Genomic DNA, 22,118 nt, shown 5'->3' with positions numbered 1-22,118 from the left:
AAGGACAGAAAGTAGCACCAGAGCCAGAGGATCAGGACGAGAAACTTTGAGTGAAGTGGTCATGTGATCTTGTTATATATACGCTCACTAATGCTATGCTGTAGCTGCTGTACCGCCTGTAGCGACGCCCAACAGGCCGTCCAGCCAAGCGCCCGTGGCAGCGACGGCGACAGCGTCCAGGGGTTGGATGCTGGCCTGAGCTAGGACATGCTGCCAGTTGTAGATCTCGTAGAGCGGACGACCGTCGAGGGCAGCGGCGAGACTGCGGTCAGCGGCTGCGGTAGTGAGATCGTCGCCTGGCGAGAGGTAGGGCAAGCCGGACAGAACGACGTCGTGCAGGCGGCCGTGACGGGCAGTAAAGGCGAGTCGGAAGCTGGGAGGGACAGTAGGCGGTGGTGGCGGGCGGTCACGGGGATCCTCGTCAGAGGGATGAGTCGAGAAGGAGAACTGAGGGGTCTGGCCATAGATCCATTCTGGGGTCTGAGGGGAGAGACGAGAGAAATGAGAGACGAGACGAGACGACAGGGACAGAAAAGAGAAAGACGAAACGCACCATCAACTCGGCATATCCCCGCGCCAACACCGGGTCAAAGGCGAAGCCGGCAGCAGCCTCGCAGTCGACGTCGACGATGCTGTGACTGGCAGCACGGCCGTAGAGGGCTTCAAACTCGCGGGTGACAGCAGCGGCGAAGCGAGCGGCCGGCGCGATGCCGTCGCGCGTCGCAATGTCGATGTTGCGCACGGGCGACCGGACCGAGGCGACGCCGCGGGCGAGCACATAGGCGGCGGCAGGAGAGCGCAACAGGCCAGACACGGCAGTGAGATCGGTGCCAAGCAGACAGGTGCCGTGGTGGAGGGCACGATGGCGGGTGAGCTTGTAGGCAGAGCCGGAAATTTTGTAGGCGGTCTCTCTGTCCGGGCTGTCTTTGTCTTCCTCCACGCCCCCCACAACAATGTCATGCCGCTCGTTCACCCGCGCCGACGACACGCCCAGCCGCTGCAGCGCCCGTGCCACCATGACGACGTGGCGATCCCGATCAAAGCCGGCCGACGGCCCGAGCACGCTCCAGTTGGCATTGCCGCCGTCGTGATAGACGGCACCACCACCGCTGCGCCGTCGCACTAGGGCGACGTCGCGCGCGCGCAGCCGTCGTACGGCCACCTCGGCCCACGGGTTCTGGTTTCGCCCCATGACCACGCACGGCCCGTTGTGGTACTGGAACAACACCCGGCTGGCCGCGCGGCTGCGCTCCAGCAGGCGCTGCTCGACAGCCAGATTCGCGTGCGGGCTCGTGCCCGTCGACCGGATCACGTGCACGCCGCTATCGTCCGCCTCGACGGCCGCCAGCACGGCTGCCAGCGAGGCGGTCGAGTGATGTCGCGCAGCGGCAGCTGTGGCGGCAGCTGTTGCTATACCGACCCGTGGCAGCACCCAACATGGCCGCCGTACCGGCAGCACAATCATGGACCAAAAGGGTGATGGAAAAGGACAATGCAAAAGGCCCTCCGAGAACGTGGCGATATGCAGTCGTCCTGACTTTTGTTAGGCATTTCCTATTCGGGAACGATGCTGCCGACGGTGGATTCTACAGCGGTGTAGTCTGGCAGAATTGGAGGTGCGCTATGTTGCACGGACCGCTTCCACTTTAGCCTGAAAGACAGCAAAACAGCGCCCATCTCCTTTCCCGTCGGCGTCAAGTCGCCCGCCATCACCAACCACCGCCGCCTACGGCAGCCTCCTCGCCAAGGACTACTACGACCCTGTACCGTCCCCGCGCCGTCCTATCGTCGATTCCATGGCTGGCCGCGTCTCAGCTCGCCAGTTCCTGTCCGTCCTGCCGGAGTGGAGGGGATACAATGAAACATAGAAACAATAAAGGAGAAAAGACCCAATAAAAATTATACCGTTAAACTGTTACCGTTTACGCTATCTCAGTACGGCAGCGGGCTGAGGTCCAGACCCTCGACCGACAGCTTGAACGAGTCATTCCTGAGAGGTCAGCAGAGAACGGGAAACAAAGCAGAAAGAGTCTGGGAAACCCACCGGGAGTAGCTCCCCCCCATGTCAATGTCCAGCCGGCCGCGGATGCAGTCGTCAAAGTCCACATCGGCAAACACGATACCGCGCGCGTCGTCCCACTGCGGGCCCGCGATCACGTCGCCAAACGGCGACACCACGGCCGAGCCGCCGCGTGTCGTCAGCCGCGAGAGACGGGCCTCTGCCGGCACTGCTGCTTCTGCTGTGGTGGTAGCAGTGCCGTCGGCTGCCAGGCTTTCCGTGCTTTCCGCCGTCGTGCACATGTTGGAGCTCACGACGAAACAGCGGCCTTCGGTGCCGATGGTGCGCAGCAGTCCCAGCCAGGCATCGCGTCCGTCTGCTGTCGGCGCCAGGTACAGGTTGATGTTCTGCGCGTACAGCGACTGGCGCAGCAACGGCATGTAGTTCTCCCAGCAGATCGCCGCCGCCATGTTGATGCGCACACCGCGGATCACTGTCGAGACCGCCCGCAGCGTCGCCGGACCGGCCGCTGCCCAGATCAGCCGTTCCGAACCGGTCTGTTTGTGTCAGCCATCCCTGTTCATCTTCCTCAGATCAATCTCCCCCCTCTCCCACTCACCGGCTGCACCTTGCGACGCTTCCCAACCATCCCCCGCTTCGGACACACGTACACCACTGAGCAGTACAGGCTGCCACCCGCCCGCTCAATGGCCCCCGACACGATGAACACGCCGGTCTCGCGTGCCACCCGCTCCAATGTCTCGCGCGTCCCGTCGCCCGCCGTCCCTGCCGCCGACGACGCCGCCTCGTCCGCAAACCGGCCTCGCCGCTCTACCCAGTCGCGTCCTCCGCCGGCTCCCGCATCGCCCACCACGTCGCCCAGGTCCACCGCCCGCCGGAAGTACTGCAAAAACGCCTCCCGGCCGGCCGGCGTTCGGCTGCCAATGGCACAGCCAAAATCCTCGCCACGCGGATACCCACTGCCCAGAAACGCCTCGGGAAACAGCAAAATGTCCACCTTTTCCGCCGCCGCCCGTTTCGTAAAGTCCTCCAGTATCGCCAGCGTCTCTGCCGGCGTGTCGGCCGTCGCCGGCGAGCAGGTGCCCAGTCGAATGGCCGGCATCGTAGTTGGGACGTGAGCAAGCGCTTTGTGTGTGCACGGCAGGCAGATGACAGCTGACAGACACAGTCGGCAGAAGATAATCAAGAAGGGCAGTATTGATAGAAACAACTTTGTAGACACTCGAGCTACCTGTAGAAAAACTTCACAAAGCAGCACGACATTGTGGAGCGCAGTTGCCTCTTTCGGAAAACTCTCACGCTGCGAAGATCGTACCCCGCCTGCGAGCGGTAGCTCCGGCATTCGTCGGCAAATTCTGCTAGCTGTCGGGAAACGTTTGCCGACGCATTGGTTTTGTAAGCTGGCTGTGCATTCCATGCATAGTACAGAGTACTTCGTACGAACACAATCAAATCAGTCCAGCCCAGCTCTACCGTCCCCTCTCACCCTTCCCTCGTCCGTGCCCCTAGCACGGCCTTACCCACGCTGCTGTCGTTGGCCTTGCCGATCTCAGCCGTGATCCACTGCCCAATATCGGCCATAGCGTCCAGATCGACGCCCGTGTCCATGCCCAGGCTCTCGAGAAAGTACACCAGGTTCTCTGTCGCCACGTTGCCCGTGGCCCCGGGACTGTACGGACAGCCGCCCAAGCCGCCGACAGCGCTGTCAAACGTGCGGATCCCATGCTCCAGCGCCACCGCCGTGTTGACCAGCGCCTGGCCGTACGTGTCGTGCAGGTGCAGCGCCACGTCCTCGTGCCGGATCCCAGCCGCCGTCACGCAGCGCAGAAGCTCCTTGGTGCGTGGCGCCGTTCCCATGCCGGTCGTGTCGCCCAGCGCGATCTCGTCTGCCCCCATCTCGAGCAGGTCTGTCGCCAGCTCTGCCACCCGCCGCGGATCCACGTCGTAGCCCTCAAACGGACAGCCGAGCACGACCGAGATGTATGCCCGCACCCGCAGTGGTGCTCCGTCAGCTGCTGCCTGCGTCTCCTTGGCTGTCCGGATCACGTCGCGGAACCGCTCCAGCGAGGTGGCCACGTCGCAGTTGAGGTTCTTGCGCGAGAACGTCTCCGTCGCCGCCGCAAACACGGCCAGCTCCACCGCCGGCAGCGGCGACAATGTCGTCTCTGGCCCGCCACCTGCGTTACCGGCCGTCGGCAGCGACGCCACAAACGCGCCCGCGTGCTGCTGCAGGATCGCCGTCGCGTCCGCCAGGCCCCGGCTGTTGGGCACCAGGAAGGCGTACGAGATCGGCTCGCGCGACGCCACCCTGTGCGCCAGCACATGCTCGAGGATCTCGGCCGAGTTGCTCATCTGATCCCCCCTTCCGTTAGACCACGCCCGTGAGGCTCCTGCTCGGCCCATCGGTCTCTTACCTGCGGCACCCACTTCGGCGCCACAAACGAGCCCGCCTCGATCGTCGACACGCCTGTCTTGGCCAGCCTCTCAATCAGCTCAATCTTGGTCGCCAGCGGGATCGACTTCTTCTCGTTCTGCAGCCCGTCGCGTGGGCCGACTTCGACAATCTTGATTCGGTTCGACGAAGGCGATGGACCCGACGACCCCGGCGCACTCCCGGCTGCTGTCGTTTGTGTCGTGGCATACCGGCACGCCGCCGGGAGCCGCGCGCAGCAGCGCTTCGATAATCGTGTGATTGGCCGTGTGGGGAGCTTCATTGTACGTCGTTGACCGTGACCATTGTCAGGTGAGTTGGTGCATCACCAAAAGGGCCCGCTCTCCCTGTAAGCGAACGTGTCCACGTGACGACACCCGCTTATTGGCGGGAGTCTTACAATAGCGGCCGTGGGGAGTGGACCCGGCCTGTAATCCACTGTGTTTCGGCATAAACAATGACGTAGCATAAGCAGAGGGCAGGCAGCATCAGCTCTGCAAGATGCACTCAGAATCTCACCTACATTGTGTACTGTAGGAACGAGCCAATTGATTGGTGCTTCATTCTTTGAGGAAGACTACGACAGACCAGCGGCTGACCGGACGTTTGGTACAGGGCAGACACCTTAGCCTCGTAGACGCCTCGTAGATATCGGCAGCGTATATTGGCGGCGGAATGGTGTGGTCGTGGCTGTGCGGCACGACTATGGGCTAATGGTCACGGATCGCGACCAGACAGATATGGCGTCGACGACAGTCCAGCCGGAGAGGCGACTGGCCAACTGGTTTTAGTAAGATCTGCTCTCACTGCGCACAGCGAGCTTGGCCGACAAGCTTGCCAGAGCCGGGTGACTGTGTGTTTGCGCCCTTCGTGACAGAGACTTAGTCACAATTACAGAACATTTCAGCTTGGGCGGACTTCAAAGCGAATGTTTGGCCAATCAAGGCTCCTTTGCAAACGTGTTTGCTACAATAAGGGGGAAACATGCCGTGGCCTCCATGTAAACCTGACCGGCGGTTGTCAGCATTGTCAGCCAGCACAGGACAACACACGGAAGCGTGTCCTACCTTGACAGCGTCTGCGCCAATCTTGATCTTTCCCCACGACACGGCTTCGTCCGGACGAGCGCCAGCGTCGCTGCCGTCAAACTCCTGCGCCGTGTTGATGTACACGGCGGACTCGGCGCCGTTTCGCATCAGGCAGGCGTTGGCGATGTGGTGCTTGACGACGCCGCCGCCGAGGATGATCATGCCGGCACGCTTGGCCCGCACCGAGAGCGTGTTGATGCGGCGGATGTCCTCGACGAGGTCGATGCGCAGCTGCTGCGGCGACGACTTGAACGTGTGGAAGTACAGCATGTCGCCGAGGCTGCCGTCCGTCAGGGCCGGGCAGAAGACGGGAATGTCGTTCTTGTAGGCCCAGTAGTACACCGAGCGCTCGTCATTGATCTCGCGGCCGAGCCGGTGGATCACCTTGGACGGCGTCCAGTGGAACTCCGTGTCGCCGGCTGCCCGCGCCGCCTCCTGCTCCTCCAGCATCGTGTCGAGGATCGGCACGATCCAGTCCTCAAACGCGCGGTAGTTGGCGTTGGGCACCACCAGGTTGCCGATGCGGTTGAGGCCGCGGCGTCGCAAGTCCGCGCCATCTGCGCTGAAGCTGCCCATGTACGTGTCGCCCAGGCACTTGATAAAATCCTCCTCGATCCCGCCGGCCGTCGTCACGACGCAGGACACGTGCTTGTGCTCGACAAGGTAGCGCAAGACACCCCGCAGGCCGGACGAGATCAGGTTGGACGTGTAGCCGAGGAAGATGGTGGTGCCGTCGCCTGTTTCGGGGTCCCGCCACGCTCTCTTGATAGGGGGTCATGTGTCAGTTGTGTGCAAAGGATCCTGAATCAGGAAAATTGCAGAGAAAAAGAGAGGTAAAAATCACCATATCATTGATAATGCGGATAGCCTCGCCGATGGTCGACGCCTGGAAGCCCATGTTCTTCATTCCCTGGTACAGATCGTCGACCGTGATGGGACGGCCCTTGAGCTTGTTGAAGTCCAGCTCCTCGACCTTTTGGGCGTTGGCCGGCATCTCCTCCGACACTACGAGCACGGCTTCTGTGGCCTGAGCCGGTGGCAGCTCCTTGGCATTCTTCGCGGCATGGCTGTTGGCTGCCGCCGTCGCCTCCGGTCCACTAACAGACGCCATGGTGGCAGATGCCGGGGAAAATGCACGAGCGGTTGTGTTGCGGTGCAGAATGGCCGTGTATGCACATGAACGAGAAAGTGTAGATCTTCAACAGCCGACTTGCGAATGCAGACCTCTAATTTTTCTGCCCTTGTTCTCTCCGGCATAAAATATGGGGCAGCTGGAACGTCACCTTACCAATGAATGCTTCAGTGGCCATTTCTGGACGTGTTCCACAAGGCGGTACCCACTTCCTGATCTGGATAATAGTGCAGACGCCACAACGCGCAAGGTTAACCCGTTCCAACAGCCGGAGCGCAAGGGCCCTATCGCCTGTCATTGGTCCAGTCAGCAAAGCGACTTTGGGGCGAAGCCTCCAAATCTGTCTCGATTTTCTCGAATTTCCCTGACAGTCATTACCAACGTCCACTTTTTATTCAACCACCACATTCTTTCACCAATCTCGAAACGCGTCTTTTTATCGTTACGGTCGGCTCCTGGCTTTCCGGGAGCGGCCACAGACATCAAATAGCGGCGGCTCGTCTGCCAGACTACGCTTTTCTCATTGAAACCGATCGAAGCGCTTTGTCCCACCCCTGGATCCTCGGACAACAACAGCGCCTCCCCGTCTCTGGCGAAGGGGAAGGGCATCCTACGGCCTTTTTACAAACAGCGTTACCGACTGGATATTCGCATTTTTTTAGTATCTAGACAAACCCCTTTTTGACGTCCTTGTATCCGGCCGCGATTGGAGCCAAGGCTCCCAGGGCGTGTTCCCTGTTTTTTGAAGTCATTCAATGTATGTCTGAAGCAGTCACAGTTCATTGGGGTGTCATCTTCATCTTTCCACCATGGACTCGTATTGGAACGAGAGCGTCATGATCGGATGCTTGCTTGCGAGAGGTCTTTGCGCGTCGTACGCCGTCGATACTGACTGGCTCTTCTTTGCCATCCAGGACAAGATACGGTTACAACGATCGCCGTTCGCGATCACCAAGAGAACGCTCACCCAATGATCGGTACAACGACCGCGGCTCTCAGTATGGCGATAGCGAGCGGCGCCGTCTCTCGGGTGACACACGCCCCAGCCAGAACAGCTTCCAATCGAATCGCGACTTCCGCGACCCCATCGCACGCGAGCCTCCGCGTGGGCCCAAGGCGCTGACCGAACTGCCTAGCGGTCCACGGGGCAGCGGATATTCCTCCGACTTTCGCGGACGATCTCGCGTGGCCGGCCAGGGCAGGGGTTGGGCCCGAGATGACAGCAGAGACAAGGGATTGCGGGACCGCGAAGACTTCCGGCGAGAACCACCCTTTCGCGATGACCGCGGCTGGGACAGAGAGCGAGAATGGCGCGATCGCGGCGATCTCTTCCGGGGACGGCGACCGTCGCCACCACCGCCCGGCCGCGCCGTTCGGTCGCCTGGACGAGAACTTATGGGTCGAGATGTGACTCGCGATCCACGAGACCCGCGAGATCCTAGAGACCCACGTGATCTACGTGACCTTCGTGATCCGCGGGACAGAGACGCACCGCTAAGCAATGATCTCGCCGACCGTCCAAGACGGGGCTCGCGCGACGGACCCCCGTCTGCCGGCTCTTCGTCGTCCGATCCCGCCCTCAGCGCCCAGTCATACCGAGGCGGAGCCTCCAGTCGCGGCCGGCCTGTAGCTCCAGGGCGAGGACGTCCCGTCGACTGGGACCGCAACCGGGCGCCGAGACCTGGAAGCCTGTATGATGACCGGGACAACCGCTATCCCAGGAGCCGATCTCAGGAAGGTCGCTGGTCCCGGAATGAGCGCGACGATCGCGACTATCGTGAAGGTGACCTGCGATCGAGAGACCCGAGAGATGACCGAGACAATCGTGGCCGCGAGGTGACCTGGCCGAAACCGGCAGACCGCAGTTCTTTGCCCCGGGATCCGGCACCAGCACCTGCATCGCCGCCACCGGTTGCTCCCTCTGCACCTGCCTTTGGGTCTGTCCAGACGCGACAACCGTCGTCGTATGAGATCCAGCCCGTGGCTGCCAGGTCTCTCCCATCCGGTCCCAGATCGGCGACAGACGAGAGACCACCGTCATCTTTCAACCTGCAGAGCCCAACCGTCTCGGACGCACCGGCCCCATTCAAAGCACTGCCACTTGACGGTGTGGTCGCTATCATCCCCACCGGCCCACGTTCCCAGCAGTCACCGGCAAAGACGCAGCGGGCGTCAAGCAAACAGTGGATCAACCCCAACACCCTACCGGCGGTCAAACGAAATCCCTCTGTATCTCCCAAGATTGCCCGGTCCCAGAGCTTTGTGACCCAGCAGTCTCGCCCTTTCCTTCCACGACCCGAGTCGGCTGGCTCCGGACAGTCTGGCGATTCTGGTGGTGCGAGAAGGCCTGGCAGTAGTGATGCTAAGTCGGACTTGTATATCGACACGGCCAGGGCTGAGTCACAAAGCGAACCGGGCGAGATCACGGAAGGCTCGCCGGTGTACTCACATGCTCCCGGACCGAGGGATCACCGGGCGCAACAGGACTCCCACGGCGGTCAGCGCTCCGACAACAAGGCGGACGGCAGCAAGACAAACCCTACCCTACCCTTTGCCAGGAAAGAAAAGGCTCCCATGGGTGATAGTGGCATGGCGGGCGCTGGAAAGCCGACTGGTTGGCTGAAGAGGACTGCAGTGGATGATAAGCAGGAAAAGCGCCAGTCAGCCAAGACACTGCAGGAACCGGTTGCTATGGAAGGGGTGGAAACTCACAAGGTGGTCAACACTGTACCGGATGTCAAAACGGAGACGCGGGCGGAAGCCAAAGTACCATCCACACAAACAACTGAGACAGCAAAGGACAAGAGCGCAAAGGAGTCGGCGACGACATCTGATAGTGCAAACGGCAAACCAGACCTGGAGACCATCCCTCTCACCGTATCTGCCTTGATGGTCTCGATTCGCCAGGATCTGCTCGATTCGGAAAGACAAGATGGCGCGTCTGACTCGGAAGACGAAGACATGAACAGCTATTTCGACGAGGAGATCGAGAAGCACGAGGCCGATATCAAGAAACTGGAGGCAACAGCAGACGCTCTGCCAAAGGACGGCTTGGTTCGCGTGGGACTGGTGGAGTCCATTCTCGCCTTGGAGATTCTCGAGTCCCCACTCAACTTTTCGAACATCGTCGGCCCTGCGCCTGAGAAAGCCGACCGGGGTATTGACACCAGCGACACGAAAGCAACGCCAGTGGACGTCGCGGTTGATAATGCCCCGGCAGAGAAGCGAGTCGAACACAATTCGAGCGAAGCTCTGCAGAAGAGCACGGCAGAGACAGACGACATGGACGTTGATTCTCCGCCTGCGCCGGCAACTACAACTCCGGTCCTTTCAAGCCCGAACATCAAGCAGGAAGGGGTTATGGCTACCGCCACGTCTCCGGCTCAAGCTCCTGCCGCGGCCCCTACGACTGTGATCACTACAGCAGAATTCTCCAAAGAGGTAGACAGCGATGACACAGTGATGGAAGAGGCCACTGGACCTACGGATTTGGGTGCAGCACCGACCCTGCCTCGTTCTCTGCGAGGCACGTCTGAAGCTACGACCGGTGGATTCCGGCTGGACGACGCCAATGCTTCTTCGGATTCCCCTCCCGGCCTCGAGCCGACGCGTGTCTCGCAGCCATCGAGTCCGTCGCAGGCCGAGGATGACGACGCGACGGAGATCGAGGAGATGGAAAATGTGCTATTGGAATCGATTCGCGTCTACTCGAAAACGCCACCGCTGGAGGATCTTCCAGACTACAGCTGTCCGTCGTGGGACCAAGATCCGGAGTTTTTGAAGGATTCGGTCCCATTGGCGGCAGTGGACGCATTCGTGGCACGTCGCATACTGGAAGAAGGCACGATCGAGGAAACCGAGACGCAAAAAGGACAGCAGCAGTACCGGGACAACTACGTGAGCTATCTGGAGTTTACGAGGTCGGATGACCCTGTTGCTGCCAAGAGCCGGGAGAAATATCTGGGCGGCAGCGGGACTCTGGAATCAAGCACGAGGATTTCGCCCAGCGCAGAAGCGAAGCCCGAGGGGGGCCGCGGAACCAATCGACGATTTGCCACAGAGCGCGATCTTGAGCGAGTGCTGCAGGCATCGATGCGCGAAGAGGACGAGCGGAAGGAGCGCGAGTTGCGGGCGCAGAAGGAACGATACCGCAGCGAAAAGGAGGCGGAGATTCCGGAAATGTACTGGAGAGAGGACGAGCGGGAGCGGGAGCTGTTTATCGACCGATCCGGGTTCCTGGCGCCGGAGAAGATGGTGTCAGCATGGCAGGTGTTGCCGCCTCTGGCTAACTTCTCCGAGGAAGAAGCACAGAAGTTCGAAAAGGCATATCTGGAGTATCCGAAGCAGTGGGGCCGGATTGCGGAGAGTGTGGGAACGCGCGACTTCCACGCATGTATCCAGTACTACTACTGCGTCAAGAAAGAGCTGCATCTCAAGGAGAAGCTCAAGAAGCAGCCGCGGCGGCGGAAGAAGGCGCGAGCCAAGCAGCGTCACGGGGTGGCGGCGGAGCTGGGCGATGCAGAAGTGGACGAGGCGGCAGCAGCGGCAGAAGCAGGAGAGAACGGAGAGCGACGACGACCTCGACGAGCAGCAGCACCGACATGGGGCTTTGAGATGGCAGCAGCCGAGTCGGACAGCACGGCAGCAAGCGGAACAGGACGTCGGGTGCGAAACGAAGGGGGCGAGAAGGCAGACGGGCGCAGAAACCGGCGGCGTACGGCCAAGGACAAGGACAAGGAAGCCAAGGAAAAGGAGGGCAAAGACGGCAAAGAAGGCAAGGACGGAAAGCAAGGAAAGACAACACGGGCGCCAACACCAAAGGGGGGCCGGTCAAGATCCAGCTCGCAAGCACAGGGCAGCCCACATCCGACAGCAGAACAACAGCAGCAAGGGATGCAGCAGGGGGTCCAGCCAGGTGCTCAGCCAGGTGTTCAGCCAGGTGCTCAGCCAGGTGTTCAGCCAGGTGCTCAGCCAGGCTCTCAACAGCAGCCACAGCAGCTACAGGGCATGCAGCAGCTACAACAGCAGCAGCAGCTGGTTGGAAAAGAGGAAACGAGCGCAGCTGGAGGGATTCTGAGCGGTGCTGGCAATGCTGGCGGTTTTGGTCCCTCTGGTCCCTCTGGTGGACAATCTAGACTGCCTCCACACTTTGAAGGGGCCATCGGCGGAATTGGTGGTCGAGGCGGCAGCATGCATCCGCCTCCATTGGCACAGGTGACCGGACTGGTGGCCAGTGTCGGCAGCGGTGACCTGAGAGGGGTGCCGACAGATGGCGGACGGCACAGTTACGGATTGGCGAGTGACTCGGGCGGGCTTTCGCTTCCGAGCAACATTGGCGAGATGCTGCAGCCGCCGTCTCTTCGGCCAGAACCACCACCGCCGCTGCAGATTGGCATCTCCAACTTTGATGCTGGGGTGATGGGCCCAGACCGCTATCGGGTGGCCCAGCAGACGTCGAGCTACTGGAGCGTGTCGGAGTGCAACGACTTCCCGGCGCTGCTGTCGTCCTTTGGCACAGACTGGAATGCAATTGCAGCACACATGCAGACAAAGACAGCAGTGATGGTGAGTGGGGGGCGCCTGATTACATAAGCGTACAGGGCACTAACATTACGTAGGTTAAGAACTATTACGTGCGGCAGAAGAACGAGAAGAAGGCCGAGTGGGAAGCAATTGCCAACGAGGCCGACATCAAGATTCAGCGAAACGAGAAGACGCCTGTGCCTCCACCACCGCCGGCGATGCCGCGAAAACGGCTGGACACGATGCAGACGACGGGATCGGGACCAAGCCCTCGGCCGATCGCAGCAGCTTCAGCCAAGACTGCGGAGGCGGCAGAGGGGATCAAGGCCGAGAGCGTGGGACCGCAGCCGACGTTTGGGCGGTTCCAGACACCTGTGCCGCTGGCCATTGCGCCTCAGGCACCGCTGGTACCGCTGGCACCGCAGGCAGTACCACTGACAGCAGCAGCAGCAGCATCACAGGCACCGCAGGCACCACCGCCGCCAGCACCGCCTCTGCCACACCTTCATCTGCAGCCGTCTCTGCCGGCACAGGGGGGCAAGCCGGCGTGCGGCGTGGCGGTGGCGTCCAATGTGCAGCCGTTGGCAGCGCAGCACGGAAAGGGGCCATCGGCTCGGCAGCAGCAGACGGGCACAGGACAGTCAGTACAGAGCGGACAGAACGGACGCACAGGACACGCAGGGCACACAATGTCACCGGGTATGCAGCAGACAATGTCGCCATCGGCACGGCCGATCATGGTGCCACCTTCAGTCGGAATGTCGTATGGAGGCGGCTATCTCGACCGGACGGTGGTGGAACAGCAGAAGAGTGCAGGATCGGTTCCGGTAGACATGATGTCGCAGCGGGTGCCGGCCTGGGAGAATTCCGGCGAGCCGGTCGATGCACGGCTCAAGTCGCTGGCACAGCAGCGAACGAGACAGCAGCAAGAACAACAGCGACAGCAGCGAGAGGGAACACCCCATGGAGGCAGCGATCGACAGCAGCAGCAACAGCAGCAACAGCAGCCCCTACCACCAGCATCGTCGCAGCCGATGCGCTTCAAGCAGGAGCCATCAGACGTGCCGCCGCACTACGAGAGCTTTCTGTCGGCGGGTCCAGGCCCGAACAGCCGGGTGCCGCCTCTGCGCACAAGCGACCTGCCGCTGCAACCGCCGATGCGGGCAGCCTCGTCGACGCCGCAGCCGTACGGCCACGGTCATGGTCAAGGCCATGGTCACGGTCACGGGCCACACGCGCACTCGCGCACGCAGTCGCAAAACCACAACCACGCAGCTGTGGCACCGCCCTCGATTGTGCAGCAGCAGCAGCAGCAGCAAATGCGCAGCCTTTTGACGGAGCCGGTGCAGCCTCAGGTGATGGCGGCTGGCGAGCGACCGATGGGGATGGGAGGCGAACGAGCGATGGGAATGACAGCCAGCGAGCGGTCGATGGGACTGGTCCACGGCGGTTACCCCGGCGGAATGGGAGCAGGAGCTGGAGCAGCCATTCCGCCACCGACATCGGCACCACCGGCAGCACTGCCCCCTCCACGGCCGACAGAGCGCAAGTCGAACCTGTTTGCCCTCCTCAACGACGACGCGCCGGCACCGATGTCGACGCCACCACAGCCGAAGAGGGTGGCCGACGTGTCGGCCATTGGCATAAGCATGAGCCGGCCATCCTCAACGCCGCCCGGTGGAGCGGGAGGTGGAGGTGGAGGTGGAGGTGGAGGCGGCGGCGGCGGCGGCGGATATTCGCCGTATGCGCGCAACCGACCACCACCACCACCGCCGCCGCCGTCGTCTGTGTCGGTGTCTTCGCAGCCGCCATCGTCCACGGCACCACCGTCGTCCATCATCCCGTCGCTCAAGCCGCAGGTGCAGGTGCACAGCCTTAGTGTGCCGCCATCGTCCGTCTCAGACCGAGACTATTACAGCCGGAACCCATACCAGCCACAGCAGCCGCCGCTGAGCTACCAACAGCAACAGCAGCAGCAGCAGTCTCAGTCGGTGGCAGGCAACGGTGGTGGTAGTGGTAGTGGCGGGGGCAGTATGGTGTACGCTGGCTACGGACAACAGATGCCGCACGCACCGTCTCCAACGCCATCATCCCAGTACCAGGGCCACGTAGCACCGCCATCTGGACGACGAGATGGACCGCCACCGCCGTCGGCCATGGCAGGCGGCCGAGACATGGGCTGGATGTCGCAAGGACCACCGCAGGGACTGCAGCAGGGACTGCAACAGGGACTGCAACAGGGACTACAACAGGTGCCCCCACAACAGCAGCCTGTGCGCTACAGCAACACAGGTAGCCCGGCCTGGGGCGCTGGAGGAGGAGGATCACAGCAGCAACAACAGCAGCAACAGCAACAGCAACAGCAAACAGCAACAGCAACAGCAACAGCAACAGCAACAGCAACAAGGGCCACCGCCGCAAAGAGACGATCGATATGGCGACCCAAGAATACAGCAGCAACAGCAGCAGCAACAGCAGCAGCAGCTGCTGCCGCCATCGCATGTGCAGCTGCTGCAGCATCCCCAACATGTCCAGCTTGCCCAGCATCCCCAGAACCTGCAGCATCCTCAGCACATGCAGCATTCCCAGCTCGTGCAGCATCCTCAACATGTGCAGCACAGCCAGCATCCCCAGCTGGCCCAACATCCTCAGCATCCCCAGCATCCTCAGCACGTGCAGCATGTACAGCAGCAGCAGCAGCAGCGGCACGCGAGCCCACACTCCCACGCGCACTCGCACTCCCACTCGCACTCCCACTCGCATTCGCACTCGCTCAGCGGCCGATACCACCAGCCATCGCCGGGACCACGGTCGGCCGAGCCGGGCGGACCGGGCGGACCTCCGCCTCAGCAGGTGCAGGTGCAGCAGCAGCAGGTGCAGGCGTCGTCTTCGCCGTACGGACGCTTCGCCACCAGTGCAGGCGGACCAGGAGGACCTCCCCCGCAGCAGCAACAGCAACAACAGCAGCAGCGGGACGGCCGCTATACGCCCGTGGGCTACGATGCGCGCGGGCCGCCACCACCTCCGTCACAGCAGCAGCAGCCACAGTCGCTTGGCGATGGCGGCGCGCCGCCGCCAGGATCGTATGACCCGCGGGACCCGCGGGACCCTCGGAACCGACAGCTGCGGCCGCAGGAAGACTACGGGCGGTATCGGTAGAAGGAAAGGGAAGACCAGAGGACAGGGATGTGGAATTATGATGTCTAGCTCATTCTTGTAATCCCGTAACGTTTGCTAGTAGGTTTAGTCTTTATTGTAGTATACCATTGGATTGGACAGGTTCAGGTGAAAAAGTGCGTAGATGGATCGTCTGAAACAGTTTGGAATAGTCTGTGCTCTGTGCACCTGTTTGTGCACCTGCTGGGCCAGCTTACGAGACAGAGCGGGACTTGCTAACCCAGTCACGTTCCTGAGAACAACGTACAGGCATTGCTGCAGAATCTTGGAGACCAGGTAACAGTGTAGGTCTTTATGTCAAATTTGTTGTCTGGTTTTGTCATGTGTAGCATTCGTCTTCGGAAGTGTCATGGACAAGGAGAGAGCCACGGCGGGCGACACAAGATACAGTTGCGACGCATCTTGCGCTTGCTGGGCCATCGTAAGATACGTCTGCGCAGCAGTATGTGGAATTGTGCGGTGCTCTACCAAAGGGCGATGCCGCACGTGTTCAGTTCAAATTTCGATGTATATTGTAGAGAATATGCCACGTAGAACTCTTACGGACATTACATCACGGGCTGAGATACAACGCACTATCCTATATATCCCGGCACATTATGATGCCGCAGCTCTCAGCGTTGGAGCGCACGGAGGACGATTGGTAGCAGATGTAGAAAGCTGAGGCTGTCGAGTTTCAGAAATGCTGACAGTCTGGCGTGAATTATGTTATAGTATCTCCATTTTGTTTGCAATATCACCTCGTTGTCCTATTATTCAATTTTCTGCCTTTTTGCTAAGCAATGACTCCTTTTGCAAATACTACAGATAGCAAAACAAAATACATGCACTACCAGACGGAGCTGATGGCAACAGACTTCCAGAGATTTGATCACTAGGGAAGCGTTGCCTAGATCCGCTCTTCCAAGAAGATGTAGCAGCTGGCATTGGCATTGTTAACAAAGACCTGCTACAGCCGCAATATATCTGAGTGGACTACGGGTGCCAAGCTAGGTCTAAAAACATGTGCAGGAGTCAGGAGCAGCTAGGTCGCTCATGCAAATACAGGGAAGGTATAGCCATTAACGTAAAGGCTGTAAATAAAGTGCACGCAGTGTAGTTAAGCCTGCTGAAAGCTTCTATCAGCTGAAATTCCTAATTAATTAATCTTCTTTCTGTTTAATATCTGACTGAACACGTATATATAACAAACAGCTTCTATACACGAAGATTCTGTCTGGGCGCTTTAGTTGTCCACCCTCTCCGAGATCGTAATGCAAATCCCAACTGCCCTATAAGCACAACTGTGGCTACGACAAACATAATAATCGTGATAGCAACTAGCAGAATAATAACTGCCACCGAAAACCCTGCGCTAACCGAGCTAAACGTCGGCCATGGGTTGTCGGGCCGCGCCGCTAGGATAATCTGCATTGCCGATAAGATCAACGACAGTGCTGCAAAAATGAAAATAAACGGAGCCCCGAATTCGCGGATATACTGCCTCGTCTGTTGGTAAGGCTCCTCGTAGAACAATCTTCGTAATATGCCCCCTTGTTGCCCAGGGACTTCTGGCTGGAAGATTCTGACGGCCCAGTCTAGCCAATTTAGACGGATCTGACCAAACTTCCACCGCAGCGACACCTGGTCATCTGAGACGCTACGAAAATATCGGATGAAAGCCTTAAACTCTCCGTACGTAAGATTTTCGGACGGCGGGATCAGATTTTCCTTCTGCGCGATGAGAAAGTCAGATCGGTGGCGGATCAGGTGGGCGTATGTCCGCATGAAGCCCAGCGCCTGAGGCCGGGTGGGATTTTCCGGCGTAAGGTGGTCACGCCAAAAATCCGAGCTTAGCAGGCATGTCGGGAGCGGTTTAAGGTAGATTGTGTCCGAGCGCCAAACGAGATGGAGCCGGGCCTGTTCGACAATGGTCACGGCTCGTCCTTTATAAAGGTGGACGTGGAGAGGATCGATATGCGAGCTGGACTTTTTCGCGAAGAGATCAAGGTGCGGATGTAACTTGTCAAGTACAGCACAGGAAAGCTCATCGGAGAGCATGAGAGCAGCATCGGAGGAGATGATTTGATCGGTCAGCTTGCTAAAGATATCATGTTCCTTGGGAGGGAAGAACGTGTGCTGTTGAGACATAGTTCTCTCGCAAAAGGAACGCTGCTCGCCTAACGTAACCGACATTCGCTATGGAAGGCTCAGCCCGATTTAAACCATTTAGGCGGGGTTACAGCCTTGTTATCTGCCTGCATTGTGATTAGCGCGTAGAGGAACATGCAACTTGCATTGTCATTGGGCGCGTGCGTTTCAGGTTTTGCATAGTAGGAATTATTACAAGAAAAGTACTCTGTACACTAAAAGAACCTGTGAAGGTTAAAGGAGGCTATACGTGGCGCTAGGGTTGGGAAAAGTACTAGTAGTACTACTCTAGTACAACTAGTACTAGTACTAATATTTCAAGTACTACTATAGTACTATACTAGTACTAGTACTTTAACGAATTATGTGTGCCCAGTAAGCATGAATATATTGTTATAGTTAGGTACTTCCGAGGTATGCCGACGTGCGTCAAAACACGTACTAAATAGCCCTCTGCGCCACACAGTACATGTATTCTTTTATCATACTGCATAATCGTGCACGCCCCTCCCATTTTGGTCCAGACGGCTTATTCGACAAGTATTACAATCGAATACATATATTATACGGCGTAGTGTTAAAATATACCCACAACCTTTTTGCACCAGCATATTGTGATAGTACAAGAAGTATATTCTCTAGTGAGCAATAGAGGCGGATTTATGCTTCCTAATACTCGTGCGTGTAGACCGGATTTCTACGAAGTACACACTCTCACAGTCATCCGTACACAGCAAGCTAATAACTAAGATGAGTTCCTCCGACCGCTCTTCTGCTCGCTACTCCAGCGTTTCTACGCCAAACAAACGTTGGAAGCAAGGCCGCAACTCCGGAGGAGCCATCCCCCCCTTTTCCGTCAACAAAGACCGGCGCGGTAGCAGTCGAGAGGGTGAATGGAGTCAACCTCTACTGTACACTATCTTCATCCTCGCAGCAACATACGCCTGTGAGAGTTTTTACTACAAAGTAGTTTCGCTAAGCATCTTAACTGTCTGGATCTACTCGAACATTATGTTTTCTGAATTGAAAGTGCCCTCGCGTGGGCAAGACCAGTCTCCCCCATCCAAGACGCGCTTCCGCAGGCGTGTTGTGGGCTCTGCCAAATATCTGGGATTACTGGCTTTGATCAGCTGGTGCATCATGATCAGTCCAATCCACATATTTGTTCCAACGCTTATAGATGCCTGGACACAATACTCCGACCATCCCACTTTTCGATCTTTTGAGGTCCTGCACGATCCTAGTGGATTTAACAACTGGCGCAACTGGCTACACTCTGGCATCATCGAGTAAGCAGCACTTCTTCCTCCTTTTCAGTTTTTATTCTTTGATGGCTCTGACTCGTGATTCGTACAGCGTCTTCGCTATACACGGCCTTGGCTCCAATCCCTCAAGAGCTTGGACACATATCGGTAACGATACAGATGTATGCTGGCTCAGTGATTTGCTGCCCAAGCAAAAGAGACTTGCCAACTTAAAAGTTACCATGCTCAACCACCAGACGAGGTGGGACTCACACTCCCCAGAATTTGACTTTGACATCTTTGCTGGGATGCTGTTGGATGATATTGAGTATCTCCACCAGGTCAGAGGCGACCTCCCACTTATCTTACTGTCGTTGTCTCCGTCTAACAATAATTAGAAAAACCGACCAATCATTTTCATCGCTCACAGCTTCGGAGGGTTGTTGCTCAAAAGGGTAAAACCCCATTCCCTCTTCTCTCTAACAACCCCTTTAAAGCTGTCGCTGAGTCTGCGGTTGACACAATTTTGCTCTGTAGACCCTAGTACTTGCGACGACACGGTCTAGAAATATCTCTCAAATGACGAGAGGCATCTTCTTCCTTGGTGTTCCCCATCACGGAACGAGAGTGGCCTTCCTCGCGTCCCTCCTCGCCTGCACTGCATACTGGAGAGGCTCATCAACAACCATGTTAGAGTATATGTTAGAAAATAATCCGGCTGTCGCAAACCTTGACAAGGAGTTCTACGAGGCGTATTCACGGCCGGGAAAGATGTGCGAGTACAGCGCGCCCTATATATGCAACTTCTTGGAGATGAGACCCGAGAGATTCGGAACGCTCTCTCTAAGACAAGTGGGCTCTTCCTTGCAAGAAGTTTGCTTGCCTCCTGCACCTTACTAACCATGTAATAGACAGTGAATATAGACTCCGGATCACTTTGGTACGCTGAGAATGTGTTCCTTGACACCGACCACCGAGGACTCAATAAGTTCCAATCATCCGATGACCCCAACTTTGAAAAGTTCCTACGGCATTTCTACCACGCGTTGTATCGAAACACTAGCTAGGATACATCGGACTTCTTTTCATATTAGACTAGAGTACTTAAAACGAGCAGCAAAGTAGAAGCGCATAAGGAAGACACAGATGGCATTCATACCCACTTGAGAAGATGCAACACCTTATTCAGTGACTAACATCGACAAAACGGCGGTGGATGTTGATGGGATTGGACAATTAAAGGAGTTGGCATTGTCCACCAAAGCAGTAAAGATTCAGCTGGATACCATCTACTAGAATTCTTTTGATTACTCGTATCGTATATAGAACTGAATTGGAGAGTGCGCCTTTGAACTTGCTACGAAAGTGAATACCAGGGTATATCTGCCAGTCATGGGCCTATGCAAGCTGTTTCTCGAGTGCATTGAGGCCTACTGGTCGGAAGGTTATATCGCATTGTATATGTCCTTTTAGGTCCATCAAGAATGGCAGTCACTGACGTGACGAGTCAGCTGGGCCTTGCCACAAGGCCTGGCCTAAGTCACAGCAAAGCCCGACTTCTTCTAAGTATATTCAACGAAGTACAGCTACTTTCAACAACAATAATTTTTAATATACTTCAACAACAATTCACAACCTTTGCCAAGCACTGCAGCTTCACAACACAGAGCCAGTAACGTTCGTCCCTGGGTACAAGTTGGTAAGAGCATCCTGAAAGGGTGTACCCCCTATGGTCAGGTCCTTGAATGCTGGACACGAAATGTTAAGCAAAGCTGTGTCGAGGGTGTCCAGCAAAAGCTGCAGAGGTGCCTCGATGGTGGCAAACAGGGAGGAAAGAGAGTTTGGCGCCAGCGTCTTGACCACCTCGAAAACGAAGCAGAGAAGATTGTTTCCCTCGAGGAGCTTGGCGGCGTTCAACACACCTCCGGTCAGATCGCCGAGATCTACGCCGGCAAAGCTATTGACCGTGCCTACGTTGCCTCCGATACTTGTGCGCATTAGCCTGGGCTTCCAGAAAATCAAAAACCAAAGGGACGCTCGACTTACCTAGCAAGTTGCGGGTACTTGAGTATCAGAGCGACAATGTCGAGGTTGAGCTCTACCAAACCGTAGTCGACTGGCCTGCGATACCAGTTCTCTGGGATGCGCTCGTGACCCTTATTGTACACCATCGTGCCATTGATCATCTCGACACCGTAGATGCTCATAAGCGTCTTCTTGTCTGCTCGACAGGCGTTAGCAAAGACGTCCTGCCGGGTGAGAAGGATCGGACGGTCTGCTTACTCAGCAGTCCTGTCGGGTTAGCGGCGGAGTGATTGGCAAACATGCGGGCAGAGAAGATGTAGCCGGCGTTGCGGGCGATCATGCCAGTGAAGGGTCCGTAGTAGAACTGCGGGTTGGACGCGACGGTCTCGGTGAAACGGGCGTCAGCATGGGCGCCGAGGACGTCCATGTTGTAGTCGCCCTCGCCGGTAGAGCGGTCGTAGAGACCGCGGAACTGCTGGAGCACGAGGGTGGAGGCGTCACCAGTGACGTAGAGATCCGCGCGCGTGGCGGATGAGTCGCCCTCAATGATGTTATGGGACCCGTCGAGGCCGCGCGGCGTGCCGAGGAGGCCGTCGAGATCGCCGAGCAGGTTGTGCACGGCCGAAGAGGTGTTGCCGATTGAGAAGCCGGGGTCGAGCGAGAGCGGGTTGCCTACGAAGACGGTGCCCAGAAGGGCGAGCACGCCGCCGAGATCGATGCCCATGCCCCAGACTTCGTTGATGGCCGCGGTGGCCTCGAGCAGGCTGGTGACGCCGTTGCGGCCAATGTAACCGTGGTTCGCCAACGCGTTGAGCCCGGGACAGGGCCCCCGCTGGTCGCCGGCAGCAAAGTCGGGCGCGATGAAAACGTGCTCGCCAGTGACCTCGATCGGCGTCGTCAGCGGGTCGAACAGGAGCCGCTTCTTCTTGGTCCGGCGGACGGCAGCAGTGGCCGTGATGGACCATTTGCACGGCAGCGGTGATGCATCATCTAGAGCCGGGCCTTGACTACGGTCCGAGGAACGTCCTGAGAAGAGATCGGGAAAGGCCTGGACGGCAGGACTGCCTGCGTAGAGCAGGCCGAGCAGAGCGGCAGACAGATGCATGTTGCCGAAAACGTGTGGGTCGGGGATGACAACGGGAAAGTGGAGTGGACAGATGGAAAAGGGAGGATGGGAAAACGAAAAAAGCGTGGGAATGGGAGAATCCGCATCCCAGATAAAGGGCCGATGTTGTGCTCCATATACTCGTCGTCGTCGCGCTGGACGGTCGGTGTGCGAGCATCGCTCCCGACATGGTTCGCGGTGCGTCGCAATTGGGATCGGCTTCAGGAGCTGGCTGTGGAAACG

General features: G+C 58.2%; 5 protein-coding genes across 5 annotated transcripts; 1 reads left to right on the top strand and 4 right to left on the bottom strand.

Moving 5' to 3' along the window:
• Positions 1-93: 93 nt before the first annotated feature.
• CMQ_6733 (hydroxymethylglutaryl-lyase) lies at positions 94-4,734 on the bottom strand (the record flags this gene model as incomplete). The annotated part of the gene is made up of 8 exons (XM_014320419.1): positions 94-480; positions 554-1,410; positions 1,718-1,800; positions 1,940-1,990; positions 2,045-2,556; positions 2,619-3,175; positions 3,541-4,372; positions 4,435-4,734. The coding sequence occupies 8 exons, from the start codon at positions 4,732-4,734 to the stop codon at positions 94-96; spliced, it is 3,579 nt and encodes a 1,192-aa protein (XP_014175894.1).
• A 657-nt stretch (positions 4,735-5,391) lies between these two features.
• CMQ_6794 (deoxyhypusine synthase) lies at positions 5,392-6,650 on the bottom strand (the record flags this gene model as incomplete). The annotated part of the gene is made up of 3 exons (XM_014320480.1): positions 5,392-5,457; positions 5,519-6,301; positions 6,384-6,650. The coding sequence occupies 3 exons, from the start codon at positions 6,648-6,650 to the stop codon at positions 5,392-5,394; spliced, it is 1,116 nt and encodes a 371-aa protein (XP_014175955.1).
• An 830-nt stretch (positions 6,651-7,480) lies between these two features.
• Positions 7,481-15,353, top strand: CMQ_6737 (myb DNA-binding domain containing protein; the record flags this gene model as incomplete). The annotated part of the gene is made up of 5 exons (XM_014320423.1): positions 7,481-7,545; positions 7,586-11,385; positions 11,827-12,236; positions 12,290-14,467; positions 14,730-15,353. The coding sequence occupies 5 exons, from the start codon at positions 7,481-7,483 to the stop codon at positions 15,351-15,353; spliced, it is 7,077 nt and encodes a 2,358-aa protein (XP_014175898.1).
• Positions 15,354-16,734: 1,381 nt separating this feature from the next.
• Positions 16,735-17,546, bottom strand: CMQ_6840 (uncharacterized protein; the record flags this gene model as incomplete). The annotated part of the gene is made up of 2 exons (XM_014320526.1): positions 16,735-16,778; positions 16,964-17,546. The coding sequence occupies 2 exons, from the start codon at positions 17,544-17,546 to the stop codon at positions 16,735-16,737; spliced, it is 627 nt and encodes a 208-aa protein (XP_014176001.1).
• A 2,855-nt stretch (positions 17,547-20,401) lies between these two features.
• On the bottom strand, positions 20,402-21,875 carry CMQ_6696 (putative oxidase; the record flags this gene model as incomplete). The annotated part of the gene is made up of 3 exons (XM_014320382.1): positions 20,402-20,732; positions 20,792-20,966; positions 21,029-21,875. 3 exons carry the CDS (start codon positions 21,873-21,875, stop codon positions 20,402-20,404), a joined length of 1,353 nt encoding a protein of 450 aa, XP_014175857.1.
• Between the last annotated feature and the right edge of the window lie 243 nt (positions 21,876-22,118).

Source organism: Grosmannia clavigera, assembly GCF_000143105.1.
Source record: "Grosmannia clavigera kw1407 unplaced genomic scaffold GCSC_108, whole genome shotgun sequence".
Lineage (NCBI taxonomy): Eukaryota > Fungi > Ascomycota > Sordariomycetes > Ophiostomatales > Ophiostomataceae > Leptographium > Leptographium clavigerum.
Note: the sequence above shows the minus strand (reverse complement) of the source record. Positions and strands in the feature narration are given on the sequence as shown.